The sequence below is a fragment of the Antechinus flavipes genome, chromosome 6 (genome assembly GCF_016432865.1).
Source record: "Antechinus flavipes isolate AdamAnt ecotype Samford, QLD, Australia chromosome 6, AdamAnt_v2, whole genome shotgun sequence".
Lineage (NCBI taxonomy): Eukaryota > Metazoa > Chordata > Mammalia > Dasyuromorphia > Dasyuridae > Antechinus > Antechinus flavipes.
The window spans coordinates 35,869,252-35,885,198 of record NC_067403.1 but is presented as its reverse complement, the minus strand read 5'-3'; the positions used below and the strand labels follow the sequence as shown (position 1 = coordinate 35,885,198).

The following is a 15,947-nucleotide window of genomic DNA, read 5'->3' as shown; positions in this document are numbered from 1 at the left end:
ATACCCATGAAGTTGTTTAAGCAATTGGAAACACTAGAGCACAAGCCATAATTTTTTAAAATAGTAAAAACTAATTTTAAGACAATTAAAGAACATATGTCTTACATAATAATTAAAAGATAGAACTTCTTTCTCCAAGTAATAAAATAAACTGTAAATATCAGTAGGTTAAAAAAAGAGTTGATAAAAGATGAGATAACTTTCTGGGCAGTAGATTTGTATATACCCTCTAGTGAAGGAACACTAAGGCTGAAGGAATATCACCAATCTGTTAGAATTGACTTCATGGAGGAACAGTTGGGGGCATTTGGTGTCATTGTTTGATCAGCTTGATGAATCATTTTTTTGACTCATTGTATGTGTTTTTTCATTTGTCACTCTATCTTTATAAAGACCCAAAAAGTGTTACTTTATAAATTTTGACTCTTGCTATCACACTCATAGTAAGCTAAAAGAAAATAAAACAAGAAAGAAAGAAAATGAATTGTTCAGAATAAAGCTAAAGCATCAAGTAATTTTCTTCACTGAACTAGGTATAATTTTTAAATAACTTTTTTCTGTCATTTACTACAACAGTAGTAGTGAGTTTTAATTAAGCGCCTATTTTACTACTACTGTAGTATTTGGAGTACAGTGTCACTTGGGATACAAAAAAAAGTCTCCAGCCATTAAGGAACATGTATTCTTCTAGGGAAATATACAGGCTGTACTATATACAGACAAATCAATATTAAATAATTTGAAGAGGGAGAGAATACGAAAGACTTTGGGGTAAAAGAAAAATCTTCATAGAGGAAATAATATCTGAAGTGGTCTTTGAAGGAAAGAAGCATTCTAAAAAGCAGAAAAGGAAGAGAATGCATTTTAGGTATATAGAATGGTACATACAGTTGTATCAGGATAGGACATTTAATGTTGAGTTGGAGGAATAATATAGTTTAGTTAGAATTAAGAATGCATGAAGAAGAAGAATGTGAAATAAGACTGGATAAGTGGGGTAGAAAGAGATTGTGAAGGGTCTTAAATGTTAATCTAAAGAGTTGACACTTTATCCGAGAGGTGCTCAGGAGTCATGGGAGGGTTTTGATTGATAAGAGACATGATTGGGTTTGTATTTTAGGAAGACTATTTTGAAAATATTTGCAGCAAGACTTGTAAAATTAAGTTATTACCAGTAACCTTTTTATTTTCTACCTTGTTTTAACATACCATTGTTTCTTCCCTTGTGCTTTGAGTACTCTTTTTATGCATAGTACAGTCAAACAGTTGTTATGTGTCCAGTTGTATTTGGCTAGACTCTATACAACTGAGACATTTTAAAAAGTACTAAAATGGCTTCAGAGACCTTTCCCAAGGACCTCCTTTTCCAAACTGTACATCTCAAATACTTGGTTAGAACAATAAAAGCTGTCTGAAGAAGGAGCAGAGGAAGGAAGGAGGATACTAGTTTTTTTGATGAGCAAAATCTGAAAACAGTGAAGAAATTTTTTTTAAGATGACTTAAAGAGGCTTGATTGCTGTTTATTACAATTTTTCTCAGTTATGATCCTATATCTTGTCTGACAATGGATTAAAATTTTTCTTTTATAGAAAACTATAGAAGTGGAAAAATTAAAAGCTAATTCTTTGACTAACAAAGTAATAGAACTTTAGCAAATCTGAGAGAAGAAAATCAGATTGCCAAATTAAGAAAAATGGACAAAATGAAATCTCAGTAGAAATTTTAAAACTTAACACCTACTATACAGTTATATTTTGTTCAGACTTCTAATTTAATTTCAAAGAAATTGAGGACTAGCTACAAAATAATAGATGATTTAAATTAACATAGCTTGAAATAGAAATCTCTAACAAATTCTGTCATTGAAATGAAATTGAACCATCTGTAACCCAGGGGGTGAAGGGGGGGTAGAGACATGATTCAGATGGTGAATTCTATCAAATATTAAAGGACATTGAATTCTTATGTTATACATATACGTCTTAAAAATTGAGAAAGGAAATCCTCTCAAACTCCTTTTCTATGACAATATGTGTCCCTGATATCTGAACCAAGGGACTATGGACTAGTAGTTTATAGAATTATGGACCATTTTCATTAATGAGATTTGATGCAAAAATTTTAGATAAATATCTAGCAAAAAGTGTAATATTTCTGAAGTTATTGATAACCTGTAACAATAAAAATGTATTCTTGTCCCATAGCCATTGTGATTTTCTGAGAGATACTTTTACTTGTCAAAGTGGGAGTTGTTAACTTTCTTTTCTGTATGTTTTCTTTTTGTTTTGTATGTTTTCTTACCTTTCACTGGCAGTTAATGTTTAGTTTCATAGCGAATTTTGCTGATTTTATAGGGATGAGGACTATATTAAAATAGGAAGTCTTGACCTAGGTTTTTTTAAACTGGGCTCTTAGTGATTTAGTGAGTGCCATCAGATTGATAATAGGGTCCCTAAGACTAGTAGAAAAATCACTTGCTTTCTTCAGGGCAAGGGATAACACTTAAATATACTTGAAAAAGCTTATGTTGGTTTTTTTTGGAGGCTCTCAATTTTTCTTCAGCTATATCACAGTATGGATTTATGTCTGTTGAGGATATTAAGTGTGTTTCAGAATTAATATTCTATGGTTCTCTACCTGAACTTTTAAAAAAATGTGAACTGAATGCAATGATTTTAACCTGAAAAAGTGGCAAATTATCTTGGTTGTTTTATGCTTATGGAGAATAGATCTTAGTATATCTACACTGAAAATCTTGTTTTGCTTAATTTTGGCAGTAGAACTGACGTTTCTATTTAAAATTTTTGTATAAGTCAAGTTTTTTATTTTTATTCTTAGTTCAATTCTAGTGATGTGAGGAGTTTAGAACAAGTGACTCCTTTTGTTCTTGGGTTATTATGTAGGGTTTAATAATTTGGACTAATCACCAGGAGCTTAGAAGTTCTTTTGAAAAATACTAAATATTTTTTTTCTTTGGAACGCATCACAGTTTCAAGAGGTTTTGTTGTTTTAAGGTTAGGTTTTTTAGTAGCTTGAGGCAAAACCTACAGTAGTAAAATAGCATGATTTATGGGTTTTGGAGATAATTTTGTTGAAGAATTTTAGGCATTAGGTCTTTAGGAATGGTAGAATAGAAAATGTGGCATATTAATTTTGTCTTATTGGTGGTTTTCTTTTCAAGTAAATCTATATAGATGAAAATTAATATGCAACATATTTGAAGTTACATTGTTAGACAGAAAGAAGAACATTTAGGCTAGAAAGTAAAATAATTCATAAATATGTTAAGTTCTGGAAATATTATGGGCATGTAAGATCTCACAGAACTAGGCTAGTTTCCAGAAGGATTTGTTACAAGGTCAATTAGGTTTTTCTTTTTTCCTGGGATAGGCCATTCCTGTCATCCTCTCCTATTCTAAGCCGTAAGCATATTATTTCTTTGCAATGAAAGTAATGCTAAAGAAATCTGAAAGGGAAATGCTGGTCTTTTTTTTTTTTTTCTTTCTTTTTTTTTTGGTTGAAGGCAGAATAGAAAGAAATTATACGGGAGCATTTTGTAGTCTACATCTTTGTTACTTTCCCCCAAAAGTATTGATTAGAATTTTTTTTTAAGATTAGTTTTTCTTTTTTAAAGTTTACTTTAGAGCTCTAATGATATATCCTATACTTAGACTTATGGGAAAGAAATATCAACATTTAAAAGAATTTAGTGTCAATAAGAAATTCTAGCGAGTCGCTTTAGATCTTAAAGAGATTGGAACTATTAAGAAAAATAAATCGCCAGTTTTAATAGTGTGCTAGATAATTGGATCATAGAAGACAATTGAAGGAAAGTTTAGAAAGATTTTTTTAGGACTTCTGAATTACTTTGTGAAATGTAAATCCATGAAATGGCCTTTAAAAAGACCACAGGATTGGAAGTCAGAACTGAGTTTTAATCTGAACAAATCACGCAGCTTTTCTGGGCCTGGGTGTTTCCTCATCTGTGATGGTTTTAGTGGACCACAAACTCAGTGGGAGTCAAGAGTCTATCAGTGATAGAATATATCTGTGACTTAATTTGATGCCCACCAAGAAAATTCCACAGGTCCACATCTTTGCAACTTGGAGTCTTAGGGCACCAGGAGGTTAAAGGACATGCTGGTCACACAGCCAGAGTGGGTTGGAAGAGGACTTAATTCAGGTCTGGTTCCCAAATTGAGGTGGCAGTATAGAAGAAGCTCAGGGGCATGGGGGGGCAGCCTGGGCAGAGACCCAGAAAGGGAAGTGGGACAGCAGAGTAGAGTGGCCTAGCTGGAAGGCCAGGTGGATGAGAGAGAGAACTATGTACTAAACCAGGAGAGATTGGAGTAGGACTGTAAAGGACCAAAAGGGAATCTTTTCTAGAGGCAGGGGAGGGTAACCACTGTACTTTTTGAGCAGGGGGATGTTGTGGTCGGACCTGTCTGTGCTTTAGGAATATTAGTTTGGTAGCTGTAGTGTATGAATTAAATTAGTGAGGGGAGAAATTGCAGACAGAGAGAGACCTTGCTGTTGTTCTAGTCCAGGCAACAGATAACAAGGGTTTGAACTGGAGTAATGGAGAGAAGAGAGCAGAAAGCTTTTTTTGTGAAGGGAGAGCCAGCTAGCCTTTACTGATACCAAAGGGGATAAAGTGCATCTGGTTCTAAGAGAAGTAGAATTTGGGGGTGACAGTGCACATTGTATTCTGTCCTGGGGAGACCAAAGCAGCTGTTTTGTCACATTTGAGGAAGCCCATTGCTAAACTGAAGAGCAGTCATAAAAGGGTTATTCGGGATGTTAAAAGATCTTGGCAATGTCATATGAGAGTCAGTGGAAGGAACTAGAGATTTTTAGCCTGGAGAAGAAAATAATTCGGGGTTTGGGGAACATGAAGGTTCTTTTGAGTTATTTGAAGGATCTTAGCATAGAAGACAGATTAGACTTTCTTGGTTCCATGGCAGAATAAACTAATACCTAACTGGAGGGACTTATCATTTCTTTGGCCATTTATTACAAGGCCTTGTCAACTCCCAAAGGTCATTTACTTTGTTGTGGAGAAGTTATGATCTCTTATCAGCAGAAAGAGTAGCCACATTGATAGTTTCCTGAGCCCTGAAATATTATAATAGGTAATGTACCTATTTCTTGCTTGAGTGCCGTGCAAAATGTTCTAAATTTTAGTTGAAAGGTTAATGTTTTTGTTATTCTTTACATTATAATAATAATTACTTCAAGAAAACCCTTTTCTTATATTTCAAAATAGTTATTAGAGAGTACCAGTCCCTGAACCTATTAAGGTGGCAGCCTACAAATTCACTTATAAGTCAATTTTTTTGAAACTTGGGTTTGAATTTTCCCATGACAACAATACTATATGTGATAATTATCTTTGGTTCATAAAGACCTATTTTACCCATAATATATACCTTTAGTATTGTACCTATTGGGATTTTAGAACTACCATGTATTATGAAAATGTTTTTGTGGGAAAATACATTCAGAGTTCTACTTTGAGTTGCCAGGTCCTATCTTCTGCCCTGCTGCAGCCTGGCAGCGGAATCTGGGACCCAACATTTTACTGCTCACTTCCTGGGCAATAGAATGGATCAGGGTCTCCCCCAACTTTCCAAACTGGAAAATGGAATAGTAGGGTGAGATGCCTGGTTGGAGCTTTGTGGCTCCACAGAATAAAACGATGCATTTCCCTCCTCTCTCCTGTATCACATCACCAGTCCTGCTACCTTTACCTGTGTGTGTGTGTGTGTGTGACACAGACAGAATCATCTATGGCAACTTGTAAGTAGACTGGGTAACTTAAAGACTTAAATGTTTTATTTTGGTATGTTTAGTCATGTGAATGTTTGAGATCCATTGTGATCACCAAAGAAGTAAAACAGGTTCATCTTATATGATTATTTTTTGCCACTATTCATTAAGACTCATTGTGAACCCAAGAGTTGCTGCTAGGATAGTATTGATAGCTTGCCTTGTTCAGAAAGCCCCAGCAACTCACTCTTGCCCCTACGTTAGAAGAGATATTCCCTTATTGACAACATTGTTGTGGTGACGCATTATTTCCCTGTACCCAGTCTGTGGTCCTGTCTCTTTGCCTTTACTTGTTCTTGGCACTCTGTCCTGTCTTGTGCTGTCTTTTAGAATCCTGGGTCTCTTTTATACCATAAATCAAGGGACACTTCCCACTTGAAGCATTTCCTTCCATTTTCCCCCTTCATCCCAAAGTGCTGGTACCTTTCTCCATTAAATTGCCTCACTTTTATTTTTACTTGTGGCTTTCCTTGTATTTCCTTGATAGGATGTGAGTTTCGAAGCTTGATTGCTGGCACCAAAAATTGTTGAAGAAATGCTTTGCTTTTTAAGTTTATTCTTTACCCAAAGATGCTTTAACCTCTTTTTTTTTTTTTTAGTGCAGGAAAGCTTTTGTCATGCATTAAAAAGTTAATTTTAGGTTGACTGTATTATTTATGGATGCTTTTCCCCCCCCAGAATTTGAAAGCTTACATTAAATTACAAATTAATTTTAAATTTTTTCCTCAGTTGCCCTGTGGTCATCGTTGTAAAGAATTGTGCCATCCGGGTGAATGTCCCTTTAACTGCAACCAGAAAGTGAAACTCAGGTGTCCTTGCAAGAGAATTAAGAAGGTAAATTCCAAATGATTAAAATGTATGGGAAACTTTTAAATGTTTAATTCTTCTATGAATATTCCAGAACATTTTACCTTAGCAAAATTGGTCTTTCTGTAAGTTCTTTAAAAAAATCACTTCTAGCAATAAAATAATATCTTGCATTTTTTTATAATGTGACTTTTTTTTCCCCTCTTTACACAAAATTCATATGCTTTTGTGGATGTACATGCTAAAATAGGAACTAAAACAGTTCAGTAAATTTAAAAAAGGGATTTAAACTTTAGGACTTTTATGTTTTAAACAGGTTTTTGCCACTAATTCCATGATCCAACTTTAAGCACTTGCATATTTATTCCTTTATGAGTGGGTAAATAATCACCAATTCAGAAGAGATTGTGACATGTGGTGGACAAATAACTCAATATTGAGTCTATTAATTGGAGGTGATTAGTGATTGAGTTATTAGAGTCAGTGATTTTTTTAGTCTTGTTCAGGATCTCACTGTAGTATTTTTCTCACTTTGTGCTCTTTGATACCTTAATATTCTGGTTCTGGTCTCTCCATGCTGCTTTTTATTGTCTCCTCTCCCTTGATTGTTTCAAATTCTGTTAATTCAGGGCTTGCTTTTTGCTCAGTAACACATTTATTCCCATAACTTTAAATATCACTTTCTCGTGATTATCGTAGTTGATGTTTTTGTCATTAAACCCTTCTTGGTCATCTCAGACTCTTGTGTTTCTAAAATAAAATATTTTCTTATTCAGATGGTTTCCTGCCTGCCTTGTTTTTATCTTTGATACTTTTGCTTTTCTAGATACAGACTTGAAACTTTGAATTAGCATGTGACACTTTTGTCTCCCATCATAGACAGTCACTGTGTCCCATCAGTATTTTCTCGCTAGTGTTATGTAGTGTTCGCTCTTTTTTATTTCCCACTGCTGCCCTAACCAGAATTTTATCACTTCAAGCCTGGGTTTATTGTGACAGCCTCTTGAATAATCTCCTAGCTTCCTGCATCCTTTCCTTCCATTTTGGACACTTATCACATTCTTCCTAAAACACGGTTTTCAGTGACTTTCTAAACAATTGCTAGAGATAAGCATACTCACAGCAGGAGAAAGTGATAACCCAAAGGGGAGGAGACCAATTAATAAAAAACCCAGAAACAATCGGACTCAAGTCATACCAGTCGGGGTGTTTGTTGAAGGGACCAGTAACTCATTAGACACTGATATTTTCATTGTTATTGCTGCACTGAAGCAGAGTTTGATGATTTATCAGGATAACCCTCGAGTAATTAGGAAAAGGTTCAATGAGAGATCAGCCTTGAACAAGCATGGCATAGTGGGTGGGTAGCGTACTTGGTGTAGACTCAGGAGCCAATCAACAAGCAAAGTCCTGTTTGCCAGGCACCACGCTTGGGACTGCTAACTTGTCCCACAGACAAGACACTTTATCTCTTGGTTCTGGTTCCCATGCCCAGATACTCTTTCCTCCTCCTGATTTCCCCCACTTTGAAGTCTCAACTGAAATCCCATTTTGGAGAGGAATCCTTTCCTAACCCCTCTTAACTCCATGCCTTTCCTCTCAGCTATTTCCTTTTTATCCTGTCTGGAGCTCCTTCATCTATTTTTTTTCCTTTTTTTTTTTCCCCCTTTTTTTTGCTTGTTGTCTTCCTCCACCAGATTGTGAGGTCTAAGACTGTCTTTTGCTTCTTTCTGTATCCCTGGCACTTAGCACATGCTTGGCCTATAGTAGACATTTATCAAATGTTTATTGACTAACTGGTAATGAAAAAGACATTAAAAAAAAAAGAACATTCCTTGTTCTTGAGGAAGTTATATTCTGTTACAGAATAATAGGAAGACTGGAGTTCCGATATTGTATTGGATGTTTACAAGTGCACATTTACTTTAGAAAGCTTTTTGTTAGAAATAATTAAAATTAAGTTATTATATGTAGAGGGAAACGAGTTAAAAATCGTTCACTTCTAAAGATTTTGAGGTTTTCTTTTACTTGGAGTACAAATCCTAACCAGAACAGGGCTGTTGTAGGGTGCTTTGTAGGTGCCTCAGGAAGAGACACTTAAAAAGGTGTGAGATACTTGAGAGGATCAGAAAGAGTGTTTAAAGAATACAAGACTTGTATACCTGCTGAGGAGTGCCCACAACATTATGTTCATGAGTTTTAAGTGGAAGCCCATTAAAACTGGGAGTCTGAAAGGATGGTTTTTAATCCCCATTTCTGGTTTCTTGTAGGACCTTCAATGTAGTAAAGTGCGAGAAGGCCGGGTTTCTCTAGAATGTGATGTCACGTGTAAGGAAATGAAACGGAAAGCTTCAGAGGTAATATGGGTGTTTGTACTTCTCCCTGCTTTGCAAAGAAATGCATTGTTGTGAAGTATTGCTAAGACAAAACAGAAGGGAAATAAAAAACAGGCTTTTAAATAGTAATTCTTAATTTGCCAGTAATAATAAGCAAGTTTTGTAGGAGGGTGGAAGTAATCAAAATCATACCCATGTTACCTTAATATCTATATTTTCCCTGTGTTAAATGACTAGAAGGAAAGGTATTGATGTGGTTTTCCTGTTTTAACTGAAAGGGATAGGGGTTGGAAGGATGCCATTTTACAGTATACTTGCAAACATTTAGAATCAGAGCTGGTCAGAACTCCTGAAGCCATTTTGTCTAGTATCCTCATTTTCCAGACGAATAAACTGAGGCACAGTGAGGCTAAATGATTTGCCCCACAGTCACAGGAGTACCAAGTATCCGAGGTGGGATTTGAACCCAGGTCCTCTCCCCTTAATTCCAGTCTTTTTTTTTTTTTCCCCTCATTATATTAAGCTGTTTTTTAAGTGGATGAATAACTGAAGGAGGTAAAAAGCTTGAGGGCAATTTTAAATGCCAATGAAAGAAATACGGCTGGAGTTTAATAATTTTGCTTTGAAAATTAAATTCTAATTATGTCAAGTCAGCTCCTGATTAATCTGCATCTTAGATTATTTACAGATGGTTTGAATCCTCAGTCTGCCTTCCCTTATCTATTCTGCTCATTAGTTTCCTTTCTCACTGTCAGTGGATGTGTGCTCAAGGAATAGAGACTTAATTTAATGTTATCATAAACCAAATATGGTTGAACAACATGTTGCAAAAAAACCAAAGTACTTAAAAAAAGTTATCTGGATTACTCTAGCCTGTGCTCATTGTCACAGATAAGAATTGTTTTCTTAAAAACAGAGTTTCTCTTTTAAAAAGAAAGGTTTTTTTGTAAAGATATTACTTCTATAATATTTAAGGTAAATTATTTTCACATATGAAAACTAGTCTCATTTAATATTTAGTATCCAGCTTTATAAAATAATTCAAGTGAAGAAGAGCCATCCTAAAATATTTTTTACTATTCATAACATTTTCCATTGTAATACATTGGAATTAAGATCCATCCTATATAGGGAAATTGCCATTAAAAGTATATACACCTTAATAAAAAATATTTAGAAAGTGCCTTTTTGTCACTTTAAAGGACTAAAAAACAAAATCATAGTGGGTGGAAATGCCATGAAATGGTAGGGCAACACAAATCATTTTTAAAATGTTCTGTTTGCCTTTGAACAGATAAAGGAAGCAGAAGCCAAAGCTGTCGTTGAAGAAGAAAAACGAAGACAGCAGGTAATTAAACAGTGCTGATTTGTGAGCTTCCAAGTCCTGTGCCCTGGAGGTGGGGCATGTGGCAAAGGTGTGGTTGAAGAGGGACAGGGAGGCTCAGAAGTCATTTGGAGGGCTTGGGGCAGGAAAGTAATTGAAAATCTTTAAAACACCTCTAGGTAGTTTGCTTACTGTTTCCAATAGTTTCAGGCCAAGATAGCATAAGGTAGCCGTGCAGTTTTAGTCAACAGTCTTTTGTAGTTGCTGAACTTATGCCTTCCAGCAGGAAGTTTGAGCTGCTACTGATCATATTCTTTATTTCTCTGTTAACACCCTACAAATAAGACAGCTAGGAAGAACGTTCTCTTGGTTGTTGACTTCCTCGCCATAGACATTCAAAAAAGATTCTGTGCTAGAATGCTCAGGTCATCCCAACTTCAGCTGACGAGTTGAACTGGAATTTGGAGTTCTGTCAAGTAGTCAAAAGTCTTTTCTTACCCAGGAGTTACCCACCCTGCCTTTGGGGCTCTGTGGCATAGAGATGAGTATGAGGGGTATTTAGATTGTCCTGTTACACACACACACACACACACACACACACACACATATACACATACAACCACTAAACTAGTAACTTACCCAGTACAGCCAGTGTTAAAACATTTTTCTAACTTAAGTATATTTGATCTGTTAATTTTTAGAAAATCAAAACAATCTCCATTTTTAAAAGACTGCTTTCAATACTAGCTGTGTATTTTCCTATATTCCTTAAACTAGTAACTTATTCAAAGAGTCCATATTAAAAGGTTATCCAGATTGATTAGTGTAGATTTTAAAAATTCTATCATTTGATTCAACTAATGTTTTGAATTTATTTAAATAATTGCCATTATTCTTTCCTGTCTAGGCTGAACTAGAGGCTTTTGAAAACAGATTGAAAGGTCGTCGGAAGAAAAACAGGAAAAGAGATGAAGTAGAAATTGAACCTTCAGCTTGGCAAAAATATAAGAAAGTGTTCCTTTTTCTAGTGTGCACGATTGTTGTGATGTTTGCATGGTATGTGGCCCATGATATGTATTGAAAAGTTTTGATCAATTTTAATATACCTCAATTTAATTTAGCTTTAGGTAACATTCTTAAAATATTAGTTCCTATATATCATAGAACATGATTTATGTTCATATTCATCTCTGTACTTTTCTTTTATAAAGAGGGAAAAGGATGTCAAATGTTACTTTAACCAGAATCCAAAAAAAGGGCAGTATAGTATAATTGAAAGTAATAGCATGAATTGAAATTGTAAAATAGCTTGAATTATTTACAAAGCTCTTGTTAAAGAGCATTTTATTACTTCATAGTATTTCTTTATGTAAATCTTCATTTTTTGTTCTAACAATGAAACTGAGCCATATTTGCTTTAAAATTAACTTGTCTAAACGGCTTATTACTTCTTACTCATTAAAGAATAATTTCTTAGATCATGTATTTTGTTTAGTGATCTTGTGTAATAGGACTTTTCAAAATAAAATCTTGAAAATGTCTGGATTTCATAATCAGGTAGTGAGAAAAATTGTTTATTATACTTTATCACTGTGGACTTTTAATATGTTATGACATTTTTGTTAGCTGTTTTGTTCATCAGAGAAAAAATTGATTTTATTCTTTAGAATTTATCAGATGCAGAAAACACGAAGTTTCTATTGAAGTCATAGTACATTTGACACAATTTAAATATGTTCTTTCAAGGTGCATTTCAGCTAGAAGAGTGGACATAGTATAAGACAATTGACAAATCTGGCTGAAATTGTAAGTTATTTTAAGCAGTTTGTTTAATTTTTGTGACTAATCTTTAATTAAAAGTATTTTATTACCAACTTTGTACTCCTGAATTTTTTTTTAAACAAGATCCCTGACTGCATTGGTACTCTTGGAAGGAACTTCTGGCAATAGATATTGGCACCCACAACCACATAGCTGCTGCGTGAGAGATGCATCTCAGGGCTGGTTTTCTGTCCATAACACCACACTTCTTTCCACTTTTTGACTTTCCTTGAGGTGATAGAATATATAGTTGGAAATTAGAGATTAGTTTTAATGGGTAAAACCCAGTCGGGCCCGGTACTGTTCAATTATTGGTTATGACCGCTATTAAAAGTTAAATAAATAAAACGAAGAGTGAAATCTTGTCAAATGTTGAGTGGAAAAGATAAAGATGCAGAGTGTAGTTTGGGGGATTTAAGAAATTTTGCTTTTTGATGTGCTGTAAATTATTATGTGATTATTGATGTCTAGTCACTCCCTTTTTGGAGAATTTTTTTCTTTTCTCTGCTTGTTGAGAATGTTTTTTAAAATATATCTTTTCTTTATTATATAATTTATATAAAATGAAGAATTCCAAGTCCACAATCAAAATTGGAGTTATAGGTTTTAATACTTTTATTATTTCTGACTGTATCTTTGGGGGTTGTTCTTTCTTCCTGTGCAGCTTTCCAGCATGCTGGGGGCCCAATTCTAGATCTCCTACCTTTACATAGATACCCAATGAAACATGTGACCTGCCATCCTTGACTCTTTATTACATTGACCCTCTCTTCCACTTGTACATCTCAGTTTTTTCATTCGTTTTGGGTGCACAATTCTTTGTTGATTATATTCTATATATAGGCTGAAGCCTTTTCACTTGCACTATAACCCTCTCCATGACCCTCTGGTTAACTTGCAAATTTTGTGTTTCATAAATGTCATTGGGATGATTTTCAAGGGCTCAGTTTACCTTAAAACCAAATTCTCATATAGAATGGGGAACAATGGGATTAATTCTATTAATTAGTCATTAAGTGTTGTACACTATTGGTACCAACGAGGAAACAACATTTCTATAAAGCAATCAGGGAACAATTCAAATTCTAAGATTTCCCTGAATGCCTGTACCTTTTCTTTGAGATCATCTACAATTTATCTTATATCAATCTTGTTCGTATGTAGTTGGTTACATGTCATCTTCCTAATAAGATGGTGAGCTCCTCAAGACCAGAAAATGTTTTTGCCTTAAATTGCATTCTCCATGCTTAGCACAGTTGTTGGCACATACTGAAGAAAATGCTTGTTGAGTTGATTTAGCATGAGGTTTGGCACTGGCATTTCAGAGAAGGAAGAATGGAAAGGGATCAGAGTAGCCAGGTGTGGGTAGCTTCATTGAATAGCTAGAAAGATATACTACTTGGTTTAATTATTTATGCACCAGAGATTTTTAGAAAAGTATAGTAACTTATATTTAATTAACATTACAACTATCCTAAACACTTTTGTTAAGAAAGCACTTTAGGAATCATGAACATGAACCACAAAACAAATTCTGCATGTTCTAACTTTCAAGTTTACATAGCAAATATTAATAAACCATAAGAACTCCTAACTGGAAAAACTATTAGAAAAAGAGGCAAATTTTTGCTTGGAATTGTTCTTATACTCCGGAATAGTCTGATTTAGTTTTTATTCTTTACGTGAGCTTAGTGCTGAAAGCTATAGACTTTTTTATTTGGTGTATGTAGGGTTAACTTGAGATGGCCAAGGAAGCTATCAGTTTCCTAGTTATATTCCATTTTGCTTTCTCTGGAAGTCCTCATTTCTGGGAATGTCTATATTTGGAGGATTCCAGATCAAAAATATCCCATTTCCTACCTGATTGATAGGTTCCTGCCTCGCATTTTCAGAGTGAGAAATTAACCAGACTTGCCTGAATGGAAACCATTTCCTCCCTGTAAAAGTACCTTGGATGTTTGTGGATTTCCTTCTGCTTTGCCCTGCAGATTACAGTGTCTCAGGCTCCCTGGGGAGCCTTTCACTCCTTGTACACAGTCCCCCCAAATTCACTGTGAGGGTTGGATTTCCCTACTCGGGAAGAGTCAGTTCTAAAACCCTTCATTGTGAAGGGTCATTGGGCTGCTTATACTATCTTTAAACGCATCAAATAAAAGCTTCTATTACTTTCAACATTGATGGTTTGTCAAGTTTTTCTGGAATATTTCAGCAGTTAGATGGAGAACTTACAGAGCTTGTCCATCAGAATATAGATATTTATAATATATGTCTGGGATAGACAATACATATTGGCTCAGAATCGAGTGTAGAGGTAGCTGGAACATAACTAAGAAATTGGAAAGTTTTCTTCATTACCTCCAAACATTTCTCTGAATCAAAGATTTTTTAAAAATTTTTTAAAGTATTAATATTTTCTAAAACATGCACCTGCCATCTTTTGTGTCTTTGCACAGGTTGTCCCTTTTTCTGCTTTTCCTACTATTTGATTAACCCAGAGTCCCCAAATACAGGAAAAAAGGACTCACTATTTGAGAAAACTGCTGGGAAAATTGGGCAGCAATCTGGCAGATATTAGGTGTAGATCTGAAAGGTAATTTCTTCCTTTCTCTTTACTCCAAATGAATACCTGACCTAGATATAAAAGGTCACATCAGCAAATTGAGCAAGGAAAAAATTACTTTTCAGATCTATGGATAGGAGAAGACAAGATGACAAGTGATAGGATCACACAGGATGAAATGACCAATTTTGATTATATTAAATTTAAAGGTTTGTACAAATTAATATAACAATAATGGAAAGAGAATGCATAACTGAAAAAAAAATCTTTTGCAAGAAGTGTTTCTGGTAATAGACTCATTTCCAAGATATATAAGAAACTGATTCAAATTTATAAGGTTGGAGTCATTCCCCAGTAAATAAGTGGTTCAAGAGTATGAACATTTTGGAGAACAAGTATTATTTTCACTGTTATGCACTGTTGTGGATCTTGATTTGATCCCCCCAAATTACCATATTGTCCAGACCCATAATTATACCACTACCAGGTCAATATCCCAAAGGAACCAAATAATTAGAAAGAATATCCTTAAGTCCAAAAATATTCTTAACAGTTCTTCAAAGCCAAAATTGGAAACTATGGGGTTGCCCTCCTTTTGGAAAATGGCTAAACATACTGTGGTATATAGATGTAATGGAATATTACTGTTCCACAAGAAATGAGAGAAAACTTAAAGTAACTCTGTAATGATGCAGAGTGAAGTGAGCAGAAATAGAACAAGATAATATTACAAAAGATCAAATGAAGATAAAAAATGCTAATCACCTGCCAGAGAGATGACAGACTTAAAATGCAGAAAAAAGACATTTTTGGACATGACTAATACAGTGCACACCACTAAGCCTGAGGTACAAAGTCCAAGTGTAGTTGGGGCCCAGTTCTGTCCCCCTAGAAGTCATTTATGAGACAGAGATAGATTATTTAATATAATGTAAAGTGTGAATTGCCCAGGATGGCTAATGGTTTTTAACACATAGTCTCTGGAGAAGTTATCAAAGGAGAGTGAATCAGAAAGTAACAGAAGAGTAAAAAGGAAGGGGAAAAAAAACCTTGAAATTGACAATGATGTCGGGAGGAAACCAAATTAAAGCTCTTGAGCTTAAGCACATGCACCAACAGGGAAGATACCAATCACAGATGGGAAAATGGCCTCTAGATTAGGTAAGAGTACAGGCTACTATGAATAATATTGCTTGAAAAAGGAAAACTAATGAGACAGAGGACTCATGGATTCCCAGAGAGAGCAAGGAACCAACCACAACAGGGTAT

At 34.8% G+C, this 15,947-nt stretch overlaps 1 protein-coding gene across 1 annotated transcript in view; it reads left to right on the top strand.

The window, feature by feature from the left end:
- The window catches only part of NFXL1 (nuclear transcription factor, X-box binding like 1), a 67,842-nt gene extending 55,671 nt beyond the window's left edge, over positions 1-12,171 (top strand). The window contains exons 19-22 of the mRNA XM_051963988.1: positions 6,560-6,664; positions 8,908-8,994; positions 10,268-10,321; positions 11,205-12,171. Coding sequence (XP_051819948.1) covers positions 6,560-6,664; positions 8,908-8,994; positions 10,268-10,321; positions 11,205-11,378 — 420 coding nt within the window. The 3' untranslated portion in view covers positions 11,379-12,171. The remainder of the gene's footprint in view (positions 1-6,559; positions 6,665-8,907; positions 8,995-10,267; positions 10,322-11,204) is intronic.
- Positions 12,172-15,947: the final 3,776 nt, after the last annotated feature.